Source organism: Lipotes vexillifer, unplaced genomic scaffold (genome assembly GCF_000442215.2).
Source record: "Lipotes vexillifer unplaced genomic scaffold, Lipotes_vexillifer_v1.1 scaffold639, whole genome shotgun sequence".
NCBI lineage: Eukaryota > Metazoa > Chordata > Mammalia > Artiodactyla > Lipotidae > Lipotes > Lipotes vexillifer.
In genome coordinates this window covers 4,236,897-4,260,580 of record NW_006786377.1, presented here as the reverse complement: position 1 = coordinate 4,260,580, position 23,684 = coordinate 4,236,897, and the positions used below count along the sequence as shown (strand labels likewise).

The 23,684-nt window shown below is 43.6% G+C and overlaps 1 protein-coding gene across 2 annotated transcripts in view; it reads left to right on the top strand.

Annotated features, from left to right (window-relative positions):
* Window positions 1-23,684, top strand: part of UST (uronyl 2-sulfotransferase) — a 286,999-nt gene that overhangs the window by 218,839 nt on the left and 44,476 nt on the right. For both annotated transcript variants that reach the window (XM_007458766.1, XM_007458767.1), the window contains exons 6-7: window positions 5,208-5,305; window positions 7,181-7,338. In XM_007458766.1, coding sequence (XP_007458828.1) covers window positions 5,208-5,305; window positions 7,181-7,338 — 256 coding nt within the window. The remainder of the gene's footprint in view (window positions 1-5,207; window positions 5,306-7,180; window positions 7,339-23,684) is intronic.

Here is a 23,684-nt window from a genome sequence, read left to right as displayed (position 1 = left end):
GGATGCTGCAAACCACACAATGTAGGTTGTGTGTGCTTTGTCTACTCAGAAGGCTCGCCAGGAGTTACCTTGAACTTGCTGTCAGATCCTGAATTCTTCTCCAGCTTCTGGAGCCTTCCTTTCTCTACAGGTGGACTGGCATATATACTAACACTCGTCCTGCCAGAAATTCCGCCAAAACCTAGGCCCGCTATGGGACCAGGGGACGAGGCAGAAGGTAATTCCAGGCAAGGGACCCAGATGAGCCAGGCATGGAATTACCTACTGGCCCAGTGTTGAGGCCCATGAAGGGCAACCAGGTTCTCAAAATCACCAAGGTTCCTCTTTAAAATGCAGGATGGACCTAGAGTCTGTCATACAGAGTGAAGTAAGTCAGAAAGAGAAAAACAAATACCGTATGCTAACACATATATATGGAATCTAAAAGACAAACAAAAAAAAGGTCATGAAGAACCCAGGGGCAAGATGGGAATAAAGACACAGACCTACTAGAGAATGGACTTGAGGACACGGGGACAGGGAAGGGTAAGCTGGGACAAAGTGAGAGAGTGGCACTGACATATATACACCACCAAATGTAAAATAGATAGCTAGTGGGAAGCAGCCGCATAGCACAGGGAGATCAGCTCGGTGCTTTGTGACCACCTAGAGGGGTGGGATAGGGAGGGTGGGAGGGAGGGAGACACAAGAGGGAAGAGATATGGGGATGTATGTATATGTATAACTGATTCTCTTTGTTATAAAGCAGAAACTAACACACCATTGTAAAGCAGTTATACTCCAATAGAGATGTTAAAATAAATAAATAAATAAAAATAAATAAATAAAATGCAGATTTCTAGCCTTGTCCCCAGAAAAACCTGTTAAATCAAGCTCTCTGTTAAATCAAGGTAGGGTCCGGGAATTAGCATTTCTTAACAGGTGCCCTACTTGATTGTTATTGCCACTGCACTGTCAGTAAGAGTCCTTCAAAGCCTTTGAACAGAGCAGTGAAGTGGATGAATTTGCGTTTCAACTAAGTTTCGGAGGCAACTGCATAGAATGTGTTCAGGGAGAAGAGATGAAAGGAAGAGATACTGACCAGCTGCGCAGGAGCTGAGCAGGGCCTGAGGCGTGGAACGGATGCCAGAAGGCAGGTTAGAAAACCATGTGGGGGTCAGGTTGCAGGGTCGGGCCACTGAATGACGTGAACAGTGAGGGTGAGAGAGGAATCAGGAGTGACCCCCAGGGTCACTGGCTGTAGTGACTGGGGTTTCCTTTGGGCACTGAGGGCCCTTTGGCATTTGACAGGTGCGTGTTATTCATCACAGTCTATCCAGTGAAAATGTTACGGGAGAAAATCAGTTGAAGGTGATTTTGCTGTCGATCAAAGTGGAAGAAGATGAAGCCACTAAGAAAACCTAGAGGGTGTAAGTGTATGCTTTTAAAAATAGCACAGTTTAGAATAAATTTCGACCAAAATTGGCCTTTTTTTTTTGCAGTTTTGGCAATTAAAAGGACTCAGTTATCTGGAATGTTCGCTCCTAGAGAATATCTCATTTCCCGAATAAATTGAGAATGTGGGGAGAGTGGGGTCTTATGTTTAAACCCAGTCTTACAAGAGGGCTAGTCTTGGGCAAGGGAACACTTTTTGGGGTGCCATGGTAGCTGCCAAGATCCAAAGACCAGATAAGCAAATCGTAGATCGAGCACTGGCAAGCAGTCTGGCAAGCGGGCCAGCTTGGCTAAAGTCATCACTGTCATGAAGATCTTAGAACAAGTCTTAAAATAAATATTAAGGTTTTCGTTTAAAACAACCTTATCCTAGAAACACTGCATGAGAAGAAAAAATGAAATTGCATAATCATTTTAAACTATATATGTACAAAGAGAACTTCAGTATAAAAAGGTGATTGTAAAACAACACAAGATAGCAAAGCCTAATGCCAAAAATAAAACCATTAACTCTGGGGGAAACCGTACGGCCCTGGGGGGGGACTGGAGCAGAGCACTGGCGGAACAGCTGTGTTGACACTTGTCACATTTGGTTGCCCAAAACACTGAAAGGTCATTCACTGAAGTTCTGGGTTCCAGTAAGAGTGGACTGTGTGAGTGGCCAGGAGCAGCTTCCCGAAGCCCCGCGTCCTTGAGCTGCCGGGAAGCAGATGAGTGTTCACTGTGGCCAAGCCGTAGGCAGCTGAGTGCGTGGGTCTTCACAGCTCGTTTCCTGCTTCCGCTTGGTCTTACATCTGAGTCATCTTGTATTTATGTCCTCCTATAGCATTTTCATAAGATGCTTGTGGCCAACACCATCCATCAACCTAATGGGCTCAAATGGAACTCTTTGAAATCTCCTGCGACATGCCTTGCTCTAAGAAAGGAAGAATTGTTAACAGTAATTCTTAAACTAGGAATTTATGTCTTCCCATAAATTGACCTTGAGAGGTTATTTGTGGATTCCAATAGAGAAACGTCTTTCCTAGGTCCCTGCAGTCCTCAGCCCTCCCCTTCCCCACCAACTGATGCCCTCTGCCCCCTCCTGCGAGCCCCAGGCCAGGATCTCTGGGGACAGAATCAGGGGTGTGTGTCTTGACTTGTTCCTTCTGCCATTTGCTCATTCAGCCGCTGAGTATTTATTGCACCTCTGCTTTTTCCAGGAAGGGTGCTGAGCACTGGAGATGCAGTGAGCAGGCATCTGTGCTCTCCTGGAGTCACCACCTAAACAAACAATTACACAAGTTCTTAAAAGGCCACTGTAAAGTGAACTCGGAGAAGCGCAGGCGCCGTTAGAGTCTCTGCAGGAGGCTTTGGTGGGCTCAGTTGCCCCACCCCTCGTGTTAATGCAGGTCTCTGGGGGGCTGACTTTGTGTGGGGGGCAGATCTCTGGACACTCCCTAAATCACCACCATTTTACTCAGCCATTTGCTGTGAAATCTCGACCTCAGAGGGCAGACCCTCCTGACCACGCTGGCCCTGGCCGGAGTCTCCTGTGCTCTGCTTCCCACCCAGCTCCTAGCTCCCTCCCTCTAACCCCAGCCCAGTTCCTGGGTCACTCTGACCTAAGGCTCAGGTCCCTGGGGGAAGCCAACTGCCAGAGGATACCTGGAGGGTGAGGGAGGAAGGGAGGTCAGAGCATCCTCATGGCAAAGCCTGGTCACCCTCTATACAAGTTTTAGTTTGTTTTACAATGTGTAGATCTCCTTAAACTTTTCTGATGATAAAACTACAATACATATATTATAATTAAAGCTAACATTTCAAAAACAAATAAAGTAAAAGTTCAGTGTATTCCCATCTTCCATTACATCTACCACCATAAATGACTTCTTGTAACAGTTTGGTGTTTATCCTTACAGATTTTTTTTTTTTTTTTTTTTGCGGTACGCGGGCCTCTCACTGCTGTGGCCTCTCCCATTGCGGAGCACAGGCTCCAGACGCGCAGGCTCAGCGGCCATGGCTCACGGGCCCAGCCGCTCCGCGGCGTGTGGGATCTTCCCGGACCGGGTCACGAACCCACGTCCCCCGCATCGGCAGGCGGACTCTCAACCACTGCGCCACCAGGGAAGCCCCTTCCGGATATTTTTGTCCTTATGTAAACACATTTTATTTTTATGTTGTCCTACATGTTCACATTGTCCTATAATTGACTTTATTTCATCTGAAAACTCATCACAGACACTTTTCAGGACAGTGCGTGTAGATACTCCTTATCCTTGCTGGGTGCCCAGTATTTCATCATAGGAATGTGCCATAACTGCTCTGTGAATCAATCGCCCGTTAACGAACTGTACGTTCTGCCATATTTTGTTGTAATAAATCTCATAGCAATGAATAGTCTTATACATACATCCCTCTGTGTCAATTTCTTCTTAGAAAGGTATTTGGGGTCTAACATCGTGCATTTTTAATGGGTTTTCATATGCAATGAGGTGCTCTTAACCACCCTTCACTTCATGCATGGCTGGATGGGCTGATGTACACCATTCCATGTGCTTCTCGTATATTCCCCTCTGCCAGCTGTGCACCTGTGTTTCCCACAATAGGCTCAGGTGCTCAGCTGGAGTGTGTTTGTTCCTGAATCTCTTTATTCCAGTTGAATTTGTTACTGTAATTGTGTAATTTATTTAATTGGTATATAAACCAAAGAAGCATGAGAGGGAAAAGAAAATGTTGTTGAAAAAAAAAGATATTTAAGTTATATTTTCCAACTCCCAACTTGAACTAAAAAAAAACTTTTAATAACTAGCCATTTACCCTAATCGTATTAGATTCAGTGGCTTCAACTGACTCATAAGCTTCGTTGACCATAGGACCATGTTTGCTGAGTTATATCCACTCTTAATTTGCCTTGCCAGCATTGCCTCTGAAAAAACATCCCCTAGCTGTTTGGTTTGTTTGTAAATGGGGTTCTCTTTTCTCCTTAGAAATACCTAAGAACCAGACATGTCTTATCTAGGGTATCCAATGTAATCTGCCTTGATGAAAGCGGATTTTTAGCCCTTCTTTTCATGTCATTGTAAGCTCTAGTAATGCTGACAAAGACACTGCACTCAACCTCATAGAAGAGAAATTTTCTATGCAGAAATTCCAGATTTTCTATTTGGAAATCACAACTGTTGCTTTTGAAAGTGAGAGAATGTCTATATGCAAACATCCTGCCACTTCCTAACCTAATATAACATTAGAAATGGTTTTACAGCCCCTCCAAAATTTACAAACCCTCTATGTGACTATTGTAGGTACTTAATAAGTATTTGTTGGACATGTGGATACACAGGGAAACACATTTCTACAGGATTGGCTGTACAGGGATCTCTAAGTCTGAATGAATTAAGTCATACTGAATTCGTTCAACAAATATTTGTTAAGTGTCCACTGTATACTTCCCAGTTTCTCATAACTGCTGGGGCCACAACTAGCCACAGTCAGTAGAACTGCTCCAAGATGCTTGTCATCTAGCTAGAGACTTCAGGCCACTGGGAAACGCAGAAATTCATTTAACTCAACAGAACCAGCACTCTGTGAAATGCTCTGACCATATGTGTACCTGGCCAGTGGAGCAGGCTGGTGCAAGGCAAGGCATTTCTTCTCATGAAATCCATCAATTCTGTACATCTTCTCAAGGCCTTCCCGTATCATTAAAGTATCAGTTTTACTTACACTGTATGACATTTGACAAAGCCCTGCAGAGACCGCCAGACATCTCACTGCTGTGTTTTCTCTTCTAGGACATCAACGAGTGTATTCTTGAAAACTATCCTGAGTGTTCCAACCCCAGGTTATTTTACATCATTCCGTATTTTTGTGGACAGCATCCCAGATGCAGGTAAAGACTGAAACAGGCTCATGACATGCTCACTTTGACAGCAATGACAGGAAACCCACCAACTGGCACTGCGTGGGCGTCTTCTGCATCCCCAGTCTCTCTAACTTCTGGAATTCAGTTAATATTTACTGTTAACCTTTCAAGATGGCATTTGAGATTCTGAATGTCCTGTAAATAAAGAAATTAACAAATCAAGGTCTGGCAGAGGCCTTGGGAACCACCCGTAAAGCTTGTGTAACTGAAATGCCAACCAAACTGTTCTTCACCTTTGACGTACACCTGTCACTCCCCAGCCCATGAGACAGTAAAGCCCAGGGGATGCGCCCAACCTGCTCCTCTGTAGTGACTGTGCTGCATCCACAGCTGTCCTTGCCAGTGTGGTGCGTCTGATTGGGTCTGAAACACTAGATGCTCGCACCCAAAATTCCAGAGTGTCTCTCCTGAGACATACTTAGTAGAAAGAGAAGAAAGTACTTTCTAGTGATCCCTCCTCAACCTTACTTGGTTGCAAGACCTTCTTTAGAAAGTGACTTATTCAGATAGTAAGGGCCCCTCAGTGTGGTCCACCCACCTGCATCTGCATCCCTGGGGTACTTGTTAGGAACCCTCACCTGATCACAGTCTCTGAGGTGAGGCCCAGGCATCTGTGACCACCTCCCAGGTGATTCTGGTCTAGCTACACTTGAAATTCGTTGTACTAGACTAATGCGTAGCCTCCAGAAGAAATGGTAGTAATGATGAATATTATCTTTGCTTGGTGGAAAATAAACCCTGCTGCCAGAAGCGGCATTTTCCCCGAAAGGAGACATTGATTAGAAGGTCGTTGTGTTCCTTAAGAGACTGGGGGTCGGGGGGGACACAGCTGTTTCCAAATTGCAGCTCACTCATTGTACTTTTTGCTTACACTGTGATTGCTGCTTAGTTATTATGTGTGTTGTTATTATTGACGTTTTGCTGAGTTAACCAATTTGTTTACGGTCAGAATTCTGGGGCTAGAAGTGTCAGTTTTCTGCTTCATTATAAACTCCTGAGTTCAGGAGGCCTCCCTCACCCACCCTGTCCCCTGTAGTAAATGCCTCCTGCTTCACGGTCAGGGCTTCAGATCCTGGGAAGATTTGGGGCCAGTTGACTCGCTTTCTGTCAAAATGAGGATATTTATTCCAAGGAACAAGATTCTAACTCCTTAAAGTACTTTTAAAATTATATATTTCCCAATCTTGGGGAGAGGACTTCTGATGCCTTATCTCGTGATGATTTTCAAAATGCTTTCAGAATGTCACCTTGTTCCACCTTGATGACAATTATTTGAGCTAAGTAAGGATTATTAAAAATTTTCAAAAAAGAATCCTGGCTTGCCCAAATTCCCCCGGATAGTCAATGCCAGCCAGGCCCGGAGCCCAGCTCCTGGGATCCCCATGCTGGGCTCTTTACATTCATATCAGTGTTGTTGGCTCAGAGATCTGCCTTACAAATAAGATTAGGCTGTTTTCCTTCTGTAATTGAAAAGAAAAAAAAAAAAAGGTTTGTTTTTAAATTCCTCAAAAGAATAAGAATAAGTGGTCATGACCTGACACCTATTTTGATTTCTACAGAAATCAAAATCAGTAAGTTTCGTATTTCAAAACTTCTAACTTTATGGGTTCGGTTTGGTCTTCCTATTAAAAGGCCATTCTAATCAGTGTTTATTGAGACCTAGCTGCCTGGGCCCATTTTCTCTTAACAAACATTTAGGTGGGGCTCGCTGGGCCCTGGAGAAAGTGGGATTTGGACTTATGTGACTGGGGATGGGTGGGAGAAGGGAGAAGCTTCCAACATGTTGTTGCTGCAATTCGAAAACCAATCTTTGATTTCAAAATCATTTTTATATTCATAAAGGGAGCCTGGTGAGTGGGCCCTTGAAAGAGCAAAACTGAACGTGAATGAAAACTTCCTGCTTGTGGGGATTCTTGAAGAGTTGGAAGATGTGCTGCTTTTACTGGAAAGATTTTTACCTCATTACTTCAAGGGTGTGCTCAGTATCTACAAAGACCCAGGTAACTCCGTCCGTAAGCAAGTGCTTCTCTGTTTTGAGGCTTACTCACCTTGAAAAGGACTCGGGAAATAAAGGCGTGAAATCATCTCTTCTGTTAGTGAAGGGGAGCTCCCCTGGCTTCAAAGCAAGGTTAGAACCACGAGATTTAGATACCAAAACCTTGAGCTTCAGGGCCAAACATAAACTCGCCATGTTTTAAAGGCCGGATGCTTCCATTTCTCCCTCTGGAAAGTGAGATTGGCAGCATTCCCGTCGGCCGTGTCCTGGTGCTGGGGTGAACCAATGAACACGCAGGTGTGTGTTGGAGTCCTAGGGGACTGTGATGAGGTAACTCTGGCCCTACTTCCATTTGACAAAAGCAAATCCTGGCACATAGAGTCCATAAAGCAGCACATTGAGAATACAATTATGATTTTACTCTAATAAATGGAGTGGGGCCCAAACAGAAGAAAGAGAATGCTGCAAAGCAATTATAAGGGCTGCCCATAGTGTCACTGTAAATATCATTACTTTCAGAAGTCCATAATTTGTTTTTCTCATTATAATTTTATCTTGAAAGGCAAACAACTTTGTTTGTTTCTTTCCTGTTCTTAATCTACTGCTGCCACAACAATACCTCTTCACTAATCCGTTTATGGTTTTGTTTTGTTGTCCGGCAATGGAAGGTATTATTCTGCTTTGTAGAAATGAGGCACAGAGGAAGGGCTCCTCAAACGAAGCCTCTGCCTCACATGCCACGCAGCCAGGCAGGGACCTCGTACCACACCTGCATCACTGACAGGTGCTGATGCCCAGGTGAACTGGTTTTGCCTACAGGAGCCCTGACTTCTGTTCCATCGGGTGGCCCTACCACTACCAGGGACTCGCTGGGGGAAGGTGATTTTGGCTTGGTCTCTTTTTTGAAATAGGGCCTTCCTTTGCCCTTTCAACACTGGGGAATTTGAAGAGATCAAAGAATTTAAAGAGTTCTCCTGTGACCAGTTTTTAGCTCTGTAGGACAAAGTAAACTCTGGTCTTTGTGCAAGGAGGAGTCTCACCCTAAATCAGCCTCCTTTGAAGAAAAGGTTTACGTTATTCATTGTTATTTCCCTTCTTTGGCTTTATCTTGTATAGTGTGTGTGTGTTGGGGGTGTGTGAGATGTACAGTATGAGATAAAGGGCTGACTGGGTCTTGGAGACACACAGCTGTCAGATAAGAACACACTCTTGTCCCAGCACTTGGGAAGGGTATGGGTGAGGCCACATCATGCACTTCATCCATCCTGGGATCTGGGATTGACACGATTCACAGGATGTCGCAGCCCAGCACACCAAAGGTCAACATCAGGTAGGTCTGATAACTTAGAAGAGGACATTTTAATCTTTGTTCTTCTTAAATACAAATAAACCACAGACAAAAATCTTAGCCCCAAGGGCTCACTTACCTACCATTGTCAGGATGTATCATCTTCACTTCGCAACTGTTTTCCTCATTTAAATACCTGACTTCTCAGGAATTGTGGGCCTTCGTCCCGTGATCTAGAAGCCCATTAATTAAAGTAGAACATATTTCTGAAAATTGAGTGACTGTTAGCTCTTTTGTCTTTAGCTGTGATCTTTCCACCTATAAAGATTTTTCTCCCCTTAGAGTTTGGCATAGCAATATATGAAATACTTCTGAGGCTGCTGCCCCAGGGAGAACGCAGGCCAGCCAACACATTACCAGCTTACACAGTCCAGCTATACTAGTGGTTAAAACAGCGAGACACGTCTACACTGCCCTGGGCTCCCACCCTCCGGGTGCACTTCCACACACACACACCCCCGCCCCCCCCCCGCCCCCGCAAGGGGGTCTTCAGGACTCTGGCCCAGGACTCAACAACTGTTCTAATTTAGTTCCTGAGTGGAACTGGTGTTAAATATTTTGCATATCACTCCAGTGTAATGGTCTCCGCTGCTACACGGCACGTAGACAACATTCTTCAGTAACTTCCCCTGTGTTTTGTGGTCTCTCAGGCACCTTCTGTGAGATTTTTCTATGGTAACCTTGAAGGCCAAGCAGCTCCACAGTTGCTCTGACCCAAAGAGTTTCCTCATCCCCTGAAGCAGGGGACAGGAGGTGAGCATCCTCGCCTGGCCAGCTTTCTGGTATATTTTAGCCTCTGCAAAGACTAAGCCCCTGTATTGTTTCCTCATGGCCACAGATCAGTGAGCTGGTATCAAATAGGTTAAAGGAAGAGAAGCAGCAGGTCACTTCATCATTCACACCAGAGCCTCATCACCTGTGCATTTTCAATCTACACTCACAGACAATGGCCCACGAAAATCATTGCTGTTGCCCTTTATCCAAGAATTTTATAACTGAGTAGACTAGAGGACAGAGGGAAGAAACGCTAAAATCTGAGACCTTTAAACATTTGTAGATTAAACTGACCATGGAGCTCGATTAAGAGGCAAACACTCCACTGGCCATTTTTCTTTGGTGCTCATCCTGTTATTTAAAAAATGCAGGTGTGTGCAGATTTCAGTAATCCCCTTCCAGCAAGATGAAAAGTATTTAGACCAGTCTCACTGCTGAAGAAAAAACACTAATAACAATAACCGGGGAGCTGGTAAAAATAACGTCTGCTAGTCAAATGGGTTGTCACTTATTCTAGACTGGAAGGATAGTCATTAATTCTTTCCAGTCAGTACTGTGGGTTCCAATAAGCCACCATTTAGAGAAGTTAATAACTTCGCTAAATAATAGGTCAACTGTTTGTGCTCCCTCACCCCATTCATTGCCTGCAAGAAGGTATATGCTGGTGAGTAAATTTGTCTCCTACCAAAAATATTTGAGAAACTTAGTCTTCATAAATTTTTTTGAAATTTAGTCATTTTATATTAATGTTTGCACTCTGTGGAGACCCAGTTAGTGTATCTCAGAAGAAGTTGAAGATAATAAGTACTCGAGATGAAATAAGAATGAAAGTTGTAGCCTGGTGGATAACCAGGAGAACACACTCGGCTATTTCCCTCCAGCCCAAGGGCAGTTGCTAATGTTGAGGCCAGTACCTTGGAGTGAGGGCTCAGTAAACTCCACCCAACCTGGGTATGAGTTTGAATTGGGGGAACCAAGGCCGAAACAGATTTACTGGGTAAGAGTGACCTCACTTCTTCAATTTATGCGGTCTCATGTTTTATTGATTAATCTCGATTACATTTGCTCATTACTTAACTTTCAAAAGTGAGAAGCTTGGAGCCGGCCCAAAGAATTGGAGAGACAGCTCCATGGTCATCCGCCGAAATGTGAACCAAAGGGCCGCAGCTTAGAGTTTCTGAGCCACTAGCGTTAACGTGTTCATGAATGCTTTTCCCCCTTAGCTCTTAAAAAGGGACACGCTGTGAGCTATCAATATTTTTCTTAGTCATAGTTTCTTTAGGAGCTAAAATCAAAGTGGTGTTAAAGGCCACAATAAATAAGTAAATTAATTAAAGACCGAATAAGTGAATATCTGTGATAGGAAAAGTCCTTATATCAGCGTCTCCCATATCTGCCCCTGACTTGGTGAGTAACCCAGCTGTTCCAGTTCAGTAGTGCCACTTAGCATCCAGATATGGAACAACAGGACCTGATATTTTAACCCTCCTACGTGAGGACTACGTGAGGACTTGGAAGCTAATCCTTTCCCCTTGTGTCTTAAATACTTTCCAGTCCTTTTCCCTTGTATTCTAAATACTTTCCGTGACTAGCATTACCTTAGTATTCATTTTCAACTTGTTTCCGTTACAAATGTAAACACTGGAACCTCAATAGAGAATTTACAAGACTTTTGTGGGCTGTCTTGAGAATCTGGCCACCAACTATGTACTACAAAGGAAAAATGTCTAATTCCAAACAAAATGACTTCCGTGCTGACTTTGAGGATTTAAGTTCATTCATAAATTGGGTGCTTTGTTTTTTTTAAAAAAAACTGCTTATACTGAAATGTTTTTTATTAACAATGATGATTAAAAAATTTAAATATTTTTGTAAAATTTAAATATTTTTAAAAAATTTAAATATTTTTTTCCTAGGCATGAATGATAATTAGACTCCTATTAAGGGTATAGTAGTGTACTCTTGGAGTTCATTTGCATTACAGTATTCAAATCTGAGGATATTTACATAGAAAATTAAAATTGTCCTATTATTCATAAAGAAAAGTTACCATTATTATTTTTTTATGCGGTTCGCGGGCCTCTGACTGTTGTGGCCTCTCCTGTTGCGGAGCACAGGCTCCGGACGCGCAGGGTCAGCCGCTCCACGGCATGTGGGATCTTCCCGGACGGGGGCACGAAGCCGTGTCCCCTGCATCGGCAGGCGGACTCTCAACCACTGCGCCACCAGGGAAGCCCAAGAAAAGTTGTTTTTTAAGGAAAGAACACTGAGTTGGGAGTTTGAAGAGACTCCTTGTCCTCTTTCTGCCGTGGTTCTGCCCGAGCAAATGTAGCTTTGGGTGGTTGATCGCTAAGGTCTATATTATTACGATACTAAAGTATCACATAGAAGGTTTTAAGTCTCCTCTTTCTACCTTCTGTTGGTTAGCACAATTAAACGGTGCTTCCCCCCACCCCACCCCGCAAAAACCACAGGCAGTCCCCGTTGCCTTCGTAATTCCCAGGTTTAGTTATGGAGACTATCGCCACCTAGAGGACATGACGAATCCTCGCTGCAGGGTCATTCCTTCAGAATCCGTTCTTCCCTAAGCCAGGGATCCCAACACACTCTCTGGTCACACTGTCCACCCTTCTTTCTCCACACCATATGCATTTCTGTCCAGAAGACAGAATATCATAATTATTAGGGCACAGGCTCTGGAGTAGGCAGCCTGGGCATTAAAGCCCGTTCTCCACTTAACTGGATAACCAGAGGTAAGGTGTAACCCCTGTACCCCATAGCTTCCCCATCTGTATAAGGCACATAAACAGTACTGTCTACTTCGCAGGGTTGTTGTGAGAGATGAACGTGATCGAATCCATGTAAAGCCCTTGGCCCAGAGCTTAACATATGATTAAGTGTTCAATAATTAGCTATTAGCCTGCCAACCACATTACGGGAGAGAGACAGGGCCATTATCTGGGAGGAACTAGGGCTTCAGCTCTCTCTGTAACTTCTACATGAAAGAAAGAAAGAGAGAGAAGGGAGAGGAGAGGGAGGGGGGGGGGAAGAAGAAAAAAAATGGTCACCCTTCACTTATTTCATCAGTGACAGCTGACCTGTGACTGTGAAATCGCGTGCCTTTAGGAAACAGTATTTCTGACTTAGAAGGAGAGGAAAGATTATATTCTGGCCAATACCTTATTTCTGAAACAATCACAGGGAATAAGTTTAGTGGAAATATTACTACAGTGACATGCTCAGGACTGAAAAACACACACCATGCAAGTCACTGAGGGTTTTTTAAAAATCATCTATTTGTAGCAGAAATATCAGGGCGTTAAAATTTCAACCTTAAATGAAATCCACTGGTTGAGATGTGACCAGGGCCAATTACCGTTAACTCGAGTTGAATGTTGAATCTTTCAGCCTGTTATGCATCATGTTATTTAGTAGATATAGGATGGGTGTTCAATGATTTAATGGCGTTTTTATTTTAACTATGACCCTAAGATTCAGTTCTTGAAAAACCTTTATTTTCCATATGCAGAATTACATACTTCAGAGCGCTGTTAATGAATTAAACTTCGTCCGGCAGGTGGCAGTGTCTCTCCATTTTCTCAAGGAAGTGCTTGTGGTTTCCTAACAGTTTGCATCTGCTGACAGGCGTTTACAGAATGCTTGAACACAGACGTACAGTTATGCCCAATATGGGGCCTGAAAATGGGATCGTATCAAAAGGATTCCAAGTACAATTGATTGCAGTAGTCCAAAGCACATTATCTGAGAGCCAGTGGGGTCGGGAATTGGGGGATAGTTTACAAATAAGTTTGCGTGGGTTAAAAATATATGTACCGTCTACTCTGGTTTTATAAAAATCATCCATCATTCTACAACGATTGGATTAAACATGCTATTTCTCATTTTTTTATTTCCACCTTCTTATTACTTTTGTGCTACAACAAAACCCAAAAACATTCTGGAACTTCACAGGTATACAACTGACGGTTGGGAGAAATTCAGACTATCTACAGGCACCAATGAAGTTATTTAAAAACCTCAATTATCGGGCTTCCCTGGTTGGCGCAGTGGTTGAGAGTCCACCTGCCAATGCAGGGGACACGGGTTCGTGCCCCGGTCCGGGAGGATCCCACATAACGCGGAGTGGCTGGGCCCGTGAGCCGTGGCCGCTGGGCCTGCGCGTCCAGGGCCTGTGCTCCATGGCGGGAGGGGCCACAGCAGTGAGAGGCCCGCGTACAGCAAAAAAAAAAAACAAAAAACCTCAATTATCATTTATAAAAAATAGGATGCCAATCTGTTATTGGTTCATGTACCATCAATATTCTCCATAACGATTTGTTTATCACCAGTCATGTCCTAGGCCCAGATTCTAGTCAGGTTGGTACTGCATTACGTGTGTGTGTGTGTGTGTGTGTGTGTGTGTTACACCCATTAATGTTCAAACAACTAAACTCCTTATTACACAGCAGTGGTATCTTAGTGAACAGTCTTGCATGTGAACGTCAGCAACAGTTCCTAAATAATAATAATTCGCATAGCAATTTACCGTTTATAAAGCACTTCCATAAGGTGACCTCATTTGATTCTTACCCGAATCCTCTGAAGCTGAGGAAGACAATTAGTCTTTGTCTCATTTTCTAAGTAAGAAAGCTGAGAGTCAAAGAGTAGAATAGCTTGCCCACAGTTATCAAGTCCTAAGTGACCACAGACATTCAAGCTTCTGTCCCCAGAACCACCGCAAACTCCATGAATCTATGACCCTCCAAACATCCTTCATATTTAATCACTAATACAGAGCATTAAGTGTGTATTAAGCACTCTTATGTATTGCAGTTGAAGGTAAATGCTTGAAAATAAAATCTACAGATTATCTCTATTTAACACATGGTCTGATTTTATAGTAATAACTTTCCAAAAATATTTCTCTTCTTTGAAGACTAATATTTAAATAGCAAATATGATCTGAAAATACTAGAAAAATTCAACAAGCACTTTCAGCAAGTGTTTCCATGTCTGCAATACACTCCAGTCCTGGGCAACAGCCATATAAAGATAAAGAAAACCATATCTGGCATGAATGCCGCCGCAAACTGGCTGGGAACTTCCTACTGGAGATATTTGGGCCAGGCCTTGAAGGGTGCATCACTCTTCACCAGGTGGACGTGGAAGGAGGCAAGTTAGGCAGAAAAAAAGAACATAAGTGCAGACCTGGAGGTGTGAAGGCACAGAAGTCCCAAGTCCCATACTTGGGAGGCATGAAGGGCGTCCAGCCCACCTCGGCCCTTGCCTCCTGACCTTGCCCCTTTGAGCTGAGCCCAAATTCTTCGCAGCTCAGTCACCCTACTGCTAAGCCAGTCCTGCCCAAGGCAGGAAAAGTATCCGCAGCCTTAGATGTCTATGTGGTATAACCTGGAACTGAGTCACTCATACCAATCCCAGAACCAGTGGCCAAGCCACAGTTGCCAGAGGGCCATGTGTCACTCCCCCAACGCCGCTTTCCCTGCCCTCTGCAAGCCTGACCACCACCCAAGGATCCCTCACTTCCTAACAGTGTGTCAGGATACTGCCAGGTTCCCAGGTCCCTAGGGCTGGGATTCTTCCTCCTTGCTTTCTTTCTGTTTTTCTGCACCCAAGACCCAGCCACTCTCCAGGCCTGGCGTAACCATTGGCTCCAGTCGGTCCTGCACTGTTCCACTGGGGAGCCCACCACACCTCTCCAGACACCACCTACTGCCCTGCCTGACCCCCAGATTCCCCTCTCTGCCCACCAGCGTGGATTCCCCTTCTGTAACCAGGCACTCCCTGACTCCGGTGAGCTCGCTGTATCCCTTGATGCTGCCTCTGGTCTTCCTGGCCTCCCTCACTAGGAGCCCTTGGAATCATCTTTCCAGAAGTTTCCCCCAGTCCCCACCTCCCATCCATGCACCCTGGGAAATTTATCTCTTCTAGGTCCCAAGCTCATCCTCTGGAGAACCCCAGATGCTCCCCACAGTGTGGCCAAGCATGGACTATGCAGTTTTCTTTCTTATGATTCATTTCCCCAGACAAAAAGGTGGCTAATAATATCTGGGTGTGTGGTGGAGGTACCAGCATTCTTCTGTGTTTATAGATGAATTTCTTCTACTTGGGAATTTATTCACTTTTACTTTGAGCAGTTTTTAGTTGAACTTGACAGTATTTTGCTTTGCATTGAGTAAGAATGTTACTAAGCATGGAATTAGTCACCACAAATTTCAGTTTTTGGACTTTCCTGGTAACTCAGCAAAGCTGAAATGCTCCTAGAGCCCAGGCAAAGAAGGTTATAGAGACCTGACCCCAGAGGGTGATAGTTGATCTTTTTATAAAAGACACTGTGAACTTCCTGCTCTTTCATGCCCAAACTTCCAAGGTCTGTGCCCGCCCCAGGGCCTAATGTGGTGATGTGGAAAAGGGCCTCAGACAGAGAATTTCAGAACTGTCTTTGTGCCCTTGACTCACGGTCTTGCCTTGCTGACATTCTTTGCTTATAAAATGTACCCCCAGCTGGGGCGAGGTACAATCCTTACCCATTTCTCATGACTCAACATTTTACAATGGAAACTTCTATTTTTGTTCAACTAAATCTTGTTCGAATAAAAATATCATTTCCTGGGCTGTATTTTTTTAATATCTCATACATTTTTATCAACATATAACGTCCTAGCTTTTCACATCTTGCAAATGGTGTTGGACTGTGAAAGAACACAGTGAAAAACTGCAAATATACCTGTGTACAGAACATTGCTGTTTTTAGTGGTTTCTTGTGAGCTATATTAAGCATATCCATTTCACTGTCCACAAACCCATAGAGAAATCCAATCTAATTCCCCACTGATGAGAGTAGGGAAGTTTTACTTGTTGAGTGGGAGGTTCAGATACTCTGACTGGAAAGTCTCACCTCTCCAGTTTTTACAGTATGCTTCTAAGTACTTCTGTTGCCTTGTCATAGCCAGACACTACTGGAGCTACTTTTCAAAGCATGTTTTCCTAGAATTTTACCTTCCTGTTTTTTAACTATACTTTATATATTAAAGTAGTGCATGTATATAATTAAAAATCAAATAATAGTACTAAAAGACATGTAATGAAAAGCAGTCATTTCCTATTTCAACCCTCTCCATTGCAAAGTCTGGTTCTGCAGAGGCAAACACTTGCAGCACAGTTAGCTGGTGCTTCTGATAATCACCACACTGATTATAACTAGTATGCACAGGCTTGTTTTATTTTTATTGTCTTGATGTATTTATTTGAGACGTTATTTAGTTCTCTTATTCCACCACCCTTACCTCTACTTCCTCCCCTCCACCATCTTCACAGTGTAGCTCTATCCATGTTTTACACGCATAGTCCCTGTTTACGTTACTGTGACTGCATATGTTCGTTCGATGCTGATCCAAGTAGTACACCAACATCTTGTTTCATTTCTTGCATGACTTATTGTTTTTCTAGAATTGATTATTGCCTTGGGTTTTTTATCCACTTAGACTCACTTATACCTATCAAAATTTTCATATGTGCCATTAGATCTGTTGTAGCAATCTTACTTTTGATTTGTTTTCCATATTTTTATCAGATAAGTATACCATTCCATTTCCTGCTCCCCTATCCCGGGACCACTACCCTCCTTCCCACCCAGAGCTCTAACTTCCTGCTTCCATCTGGGCTGATTACTCAGAAGCTCCCTTCGCAGCTGTCCTGCAACTTCCCTTTACCATTTTACTGAATGTATTGTATCCCTGATCTCCTGAATCCCTCAAATTCTATTTCTTGATTTAATAACTCATTTTATTCCAAGATAGGCCCAAATTGCTTCCTGATAAAAGGTGCATGGGAGGTAGTAAATTCTTTGAGTCACTGCATGTCTGAAAATCTCAGTGTTCTGCCATCTCATCTGATTGCCAGTTTGGCTGGGTATAGATTTCTTCATACATGCACTTCGTTTCCCACATCTTTTTCTCTGACTTTTTCATTCTCTCTCTCTCTCTCCTGGAGTGTTCTGTTTACTCCTTTTATGAAAGTTTACAACACCTCAGGGTACTGAGTATTCGGTGGATACATTTAAGCTTAAAACTCATGTTTTTTCATTTCTGGGAATTTTCCTTGTTTTACTTCTTTCATGATTTTGTCACCACCATTTTCTCTGATTCATTTCTGGAATGTTGTTGGTCAGATATTTGAATCCCTAGGTGCATCCTCTCTATGTGCTTTATATTTTTTTTCCTCTCTTAATTTCCATTTCTTCAACTTTTTCTCTCTGGAAGAGTTCCTCAGTGTGTATTCCAGTCATTCTGCTGAATTTTCTCTTTTCCAAGAACTCTTTTTTAATCTTTTTTTTTCTTTTTGCATAATATCTTGCTCTTGTTTGTTGGGTACAATGCCACCTTAAATCTCTGAAAATTACAGAGATTTTTAAAAAGTGTTTTCATCTATTTCTTACATTATCTCTTCTTGCTCCAGGATCCTTTTCACTGTTTGGTTGATTTGGGCATCTCTTTTTCAGTCTGAAGTCTTTCCTCTGGCAATCTTTGTCGGAACTCATATTTGAGGGTGAGACACTAAAGAGCTCATTGAAAGTGCTGTGCAGTAGGGGAGGCTTATCAACTAATGGACCCACTTGGGATGATCAAGCAGCGATAGAAGTTTTGCTGGGAAAACATTTGTTAGTGACTTCAGGTCTTTTTTTCTCTGGAGTTGATCCAGTTTCCCCACTGAAGAGTCCCCCAGATATCCCCTTGGGGGACGGGAGGTGAGGAGGGAATTGGGGAGCAGGACACACGTCTGATTGCTGGTGAGGGACAGGAGCTGAAGGCCCCCGTTCAGGCACAATTCACTTCATTGTTCTCATTTTAGCCCTTGCTCTGCTCTCTCCGCTGGGTTAGCAAATCAGTCTGGAGCCTCTGCCAGATTCTTTGGAGACTAATCCTAAGATTGCCGGATCACAGGCAGTGGAGAATGGGGGAAGGAGCATTGCAAGATAGCTGGCTGCCTGCAGGTGTGGAGGGAATTTGGGGCTCAACTGCTTCATAGCCAGACTACCTGCCTCATGCCCGGCTTTCCCGTCTGGGCTACCTGGTGCCACTCGTCTCTCTCTCTCAAGGGTTCTTTGGGTGAGCTGACCCTCCTGATGTATATCTCCCCTCTGCCAACACTCCAGTGCATATACTCTGCTCTGCCACGTTCAATGCACTCCTCCAACCACTTTTCATCCTCCAGAAGTTGTTTGAAGCTTGTCTTCTGTTGAAATCCTTCTCCAGTTCTTTGTCCTCGCAATCTTTTTATAAACGTATCGTCCTTTACTGTCACTTTAGTGAAGTGTTTCAAAGGAGAGGTGTTGAAGGCCTGTACTCAGCCTACTGCGTTTATCTGGGAATGTGCTAACTACCTGAACTTTACGATGCTATTACCAGTTTTGTGTGTATAGCTTCTAGCTAGATCTGTTATAAATGTTTCTTTCATGTGATATCTGCATAGCCATGATGTGAATCAGGCTACCGTAGCACTGCCTTCAACATCCGTACCTTGGGATTATAGTACTGATGAAATTTCAAAAGCAAAACAAACAAAAGCAAGATCCCTTAATGGTAGTTTATTAGTTAAACTCCTTTGTGGTTGTTTTTTTTTTTTACTTTTTATTGGAGTAGAGTTGCTTTATAATGTTGTGTTAGTTTCTGCTGTATAGCAAAGTGAATCAGCTATACGTATACATATATCCCCTCTTTTTTGGATTTCCTTCCCGTTTAGGTCACCCCAGAGCACTGAGTAGAGTTCCCTGTGCTATACAGTAGGTCCTCATTAGTTATCTATTTTATACATATATACACGTCAATACGTGTATACATGTCAATCCCAGTCTCCTAGTTCATCCCCCCCTTCTTGGTATCCATAATTTTGTTCTCTACATCTGCGTCTCTATTTCTGCTTTGCAAATAAATTCATCTGTACCATTATTCTAGATTCCACATACAAGTGATATTATATAATATTTGTTTTTCTCTTTCTGACTTACTTCACTCTGCATGACAGTCTCTAGATCTATCTACGTCTTTTTACTGAATGATGTTTGCTATCATGAGGCTCCAAACTACTGTTTTTTAAAATTACCTAGAAGACAGATCAGGGCCATATTGGAGATTTATTTGATGGGAGAGAATGTAAATTATAAGAACTGATAAAAAAAGACACTCTCTCATGATCAGAGCAGTACCCGACCATCCAAAGATACCATGCCAGTGTAACTTGGCAGAAACAGGCACCACCGTTTTGTGTGCTGTCATGTGTCGTTTCCCTAACCTAATGCAGGGATAGTGACACAGGTATCCCAAGCCTGGAGAGTGCAGGGCCTCGGTCCATGAGCGCTGTCAGTCAGCACATGTCCTGGAGAAAAAGCAGCCATTGAGAGGATTTCTCGGCAGCAGCTGCTTTAGTAGCAGTAGCAGCAGCTCATGTAACAAATGTTTCATGACGAATGCAAACAAAAGCCAGCTCCGAAATTCCAGCCACGCCATGTCCAAGCCAGTTCAGAGTCGTATCACCACTCCGTTCAAGTTTTTTCCCCTCTCTAAATGCATTCCATATGAGCCGTGGTGTTGGGACAGCTGGGATCTCCTGCATTCACTCAGAAGGCTGTTTTTAAAGCCCAGACTGAAAGGAAAGTAAGTCAGTGGGAAAACAAACTCAAAGAAAACACTGAGACTCAGGTGGGTGTGGGAGGTGTGTTTGTTTTCCCCAGCCAGGCATGACCCCCGGAATGGGGCTGAAGGCTGGGAATCCTTTAGCCCCCCCCTCCTCGGAGGCCTGGGAGCAGGACAGTCCAGTGGGGCCCCTGAGTCGGCATTGGCCCTGGCTCCAGACAAGCACCACTTCTCAAAGTGTGGTCCAAGGACTGTTGCCAGCCTGTAAGCTGCTTGCTACCAGCCCATGGTGAGATGAGGTAGAAATTGAGAGTAAGCCTGTAGAAACTGTGATGGTAATTTGGTACGGCTCTGATTATTTTTTTAATAACTCATTTTTATTGTAGCTTACAAAAGTATCAATCTGAGATGGATTACAGTGGGAAAAATTCAGAGATCTTTTGCAAAGCAATGTTGTAGATTCTCCCACCGGCTTGGGCTGCCCAGGTTAGCAAGTAGGAGGTCATCCAATTGACAAGACCAGGCCTAAGGCATTTGGGGCTTATGAGGCGCCATGATTCTTCCATTTGATTTTGCCTTCTTGGCTTCAAATCTCAAACTGCTCTTCCATAGAAGTGGCTGAACACCCAAACTCAAGGAGATGTGATACTTTGAAACTGTGCCTTCCTAAAACTGATACCTTGACCTAAAACCTTTAAAAGTCATGATGCACACTAAGATAGCACTTTTACAGTTAACAGAGCACCTTAGACTTATGTTGACTCACTTCTTCCTCACAACTTGGTTAGATAGTGCTGTAGGTTGAATTGTGTCCCCCCAAAATACATTGAAGTCCTAACCCCATGTATCTGTGAATGTGACCTTATTTGGAAACAGGGTCTTTGTAGATATAATCACGTTAAGATGAGGTCACATTGGATTAGGGTGGACCCTAAATCCAATGACTGGTGTCCTTATATGGAGAGAAAAATTCAGAGACACAGGAAAGAAGGCCGTTTGAAGTCCGAGGCAGAGATTGGAATTATGTTGCCACCAGCCAAGGAATGTCAAACATTGTCAGCACGGACAGTCAGAAAGTAGAAAGAGGCAGGAAAAATTCTTCCCTCGAGTCTTCAGAGGGAGCATGGCCCTGCTGACACCTTGACTTTGGACTTCTAACCTCCTGAACAGTGAAAGGATACATTTCTGTTATTTAAGCTACCCAGTTTATGGTAATTTTACGACAGTTCTGGGAAACTAATACAAGTAGAAATCTTCATCCCGTTTCCAGATGAATATCTGGAGACTCGGTGATAATAAGCTCTGTCCATGTTCGAAGCAGCCAGCAAGTAGCAAGACCTGGATTTAAGCAAAGGTGAGCGCTACCCAATACACCAGATTGCCTGTCTTTGTGGGACAAAGGAATTGGGGGAAAAAGAAATATCTAACATATGGAGAAAGTTAAATAAATGACTTTACAATAATGCAATGGAATATGAAGAAGCCGTTGGAATTTCATTTTGAAGAATTGTTCATTCTGAGCCACTAATGAAAAATCAGACACACTGTTATATTGTACAATATGTTTATAGTGTACACACAATATGCTTAGAAGAACAAACTAAAAGGGAAAAAAACAAAAGAATAGCAGTTGTTAATTGTGCTTGTGGGCTCTGAGTAGTTTTCATTTGTTCCTTTAGACTTTTCTGTTTTATCTACCTTTTTTTATAATACACATGCGTTGCAGATGCCACACAGTGCAGTATGACCCGACACTGTGCTCTGTACCCTCCATGTATCTTCTTAATCATCACAGTGGTGCAGCAAATTAGATATTATTATCCAAATTCTACTGAGGAGAAAACACACCAGACAATCTAAGGACTCTATCTGAGGTCTCACAGCTGGTGAGAGGCAGAGCCTGTCTGGCTCCAAACCCACTATGCTTGGTGGCCTCTTCCACTTTCGTGATCAGAAAAATAGAGGATTGTGGGAAGGGGCACAACTGAACAGTGGTGAAACAAGAAGAGACTGTCACTGTGGCCCCTTCAGGGAGGGCTTGCTCATCCTCGGTCATTTGTATGAAATAGAGGAGTTATCCTTTTGGCATTAACTCTACAGAGACCTCTTGAAGACAGGGACCATGGCTGCTACCTTCCTGATGCCCCATAGTACCCAGTGTAGAATGCTACTCATCAGAGGTGATGCCTGGCTGTCCTCCCATCCTTCCCTTCTTTCTGAAACCCCCTCCTGGCAGAGTTTTGGGAACACTAGATAAAGCACAGTTACTTACTGAGCATTTCCAGGACAAATACCTGGGAGTGCCTGCCTGGGTGACCAGATGTCCTATTCCTCCAACCCCCACCCCCCCACACCTGAAGGCTAGTTAGAGCATGAAAAAAAATTTGCTATACTGTTCTCTGTTTGATGTAGCCCTGAACCTTTCCAATTTGAATAATTCAAACCTTAACTATAAAAAACATGTTGATTTTTAATAGAGTATTGAAACAAGTTTTATTCCATTAGTATATCAAATAGTTTCATCATCGAATTTTAATTCTCATTTGTCTGATTCTTTGTTTCCATTATTTTGATCTGATTTTTATTTATATTTTTAATATTTTTTTCCTGAAAAATATCTCCAGATACCAGCAGATAAGCATTGTAAAAATCAAATCTTATTTTTTATGTAGGTCGGTGAAAGGCCTTCAATTCAAGTCTGTCATCTGCACGCATCCTCTCTAGGAAGGTGTGCCATTTCCCTGGGTGCTAACTCCGTGACACAGCTTTTTTTGGTTTTGTTTTGTTTGTTTGTTTTTTTTTTTGCGGTACGCGGGCCTCTCACTGTTGTGGCCTCTCCCGCTGCGGAGCACAGGCTCCGGACGCGCAGGCTCAGCGGCCATGGCTCACGGGCCCAGCCGCTCCGCGGCATGTGGGATCTTCCCGGACCGGGGCACGAACCCGTGTCCCCTGCATCGGCAGGCGGACTCTCAACCACTGCGCCACCAGGGAAGCCCATGACACAGCTTTTTAAAGGCTCAGTAGCATCCTGGTAAAGACTCCCAAGGCCTCTTCTTACCCGATTCTATTTCCGTGATCTGAATACGTTTCTCACCCATCTTACTAATATGCTGTAGCAGATTCATTCTTCAGCCCAATGACTGAATTGTGCCCGATGCTCCTCCTTGCTCTGAGACAGTCTGTGGCGTTCCCCTAAGAGCTTGGGTGGGTATCGATTGTACAGAAATGTCACCTTCCTTGCTAAAATATAAGTAAAGCCCATTATTCCCAGGAAGGAAATTTCCTGATACAGAGAAGCAGCTGGGTCACTTAACAAACATCAATTTTGCACTTACTATGAGCCAGGCAGCATGTGAGCACTTTATAGATATTAACCCATTTAATAGTCGTGACACTTGTCTCTGTGGCTGAGTTCTCCTTGTACTGCTGGTCCCCGTGCTCCCTCTTCAACCTCCAGCCCAGAGAGGTAGATCTGGAATGTTCCTCAGGAGAGCAGAGGGAAGGGCACAGAGACAGGGGCATAAACCTGGATACTTTGGCTGCAAGGTCTAACTGGCATCCCGAGGTTCATAGCCAAGG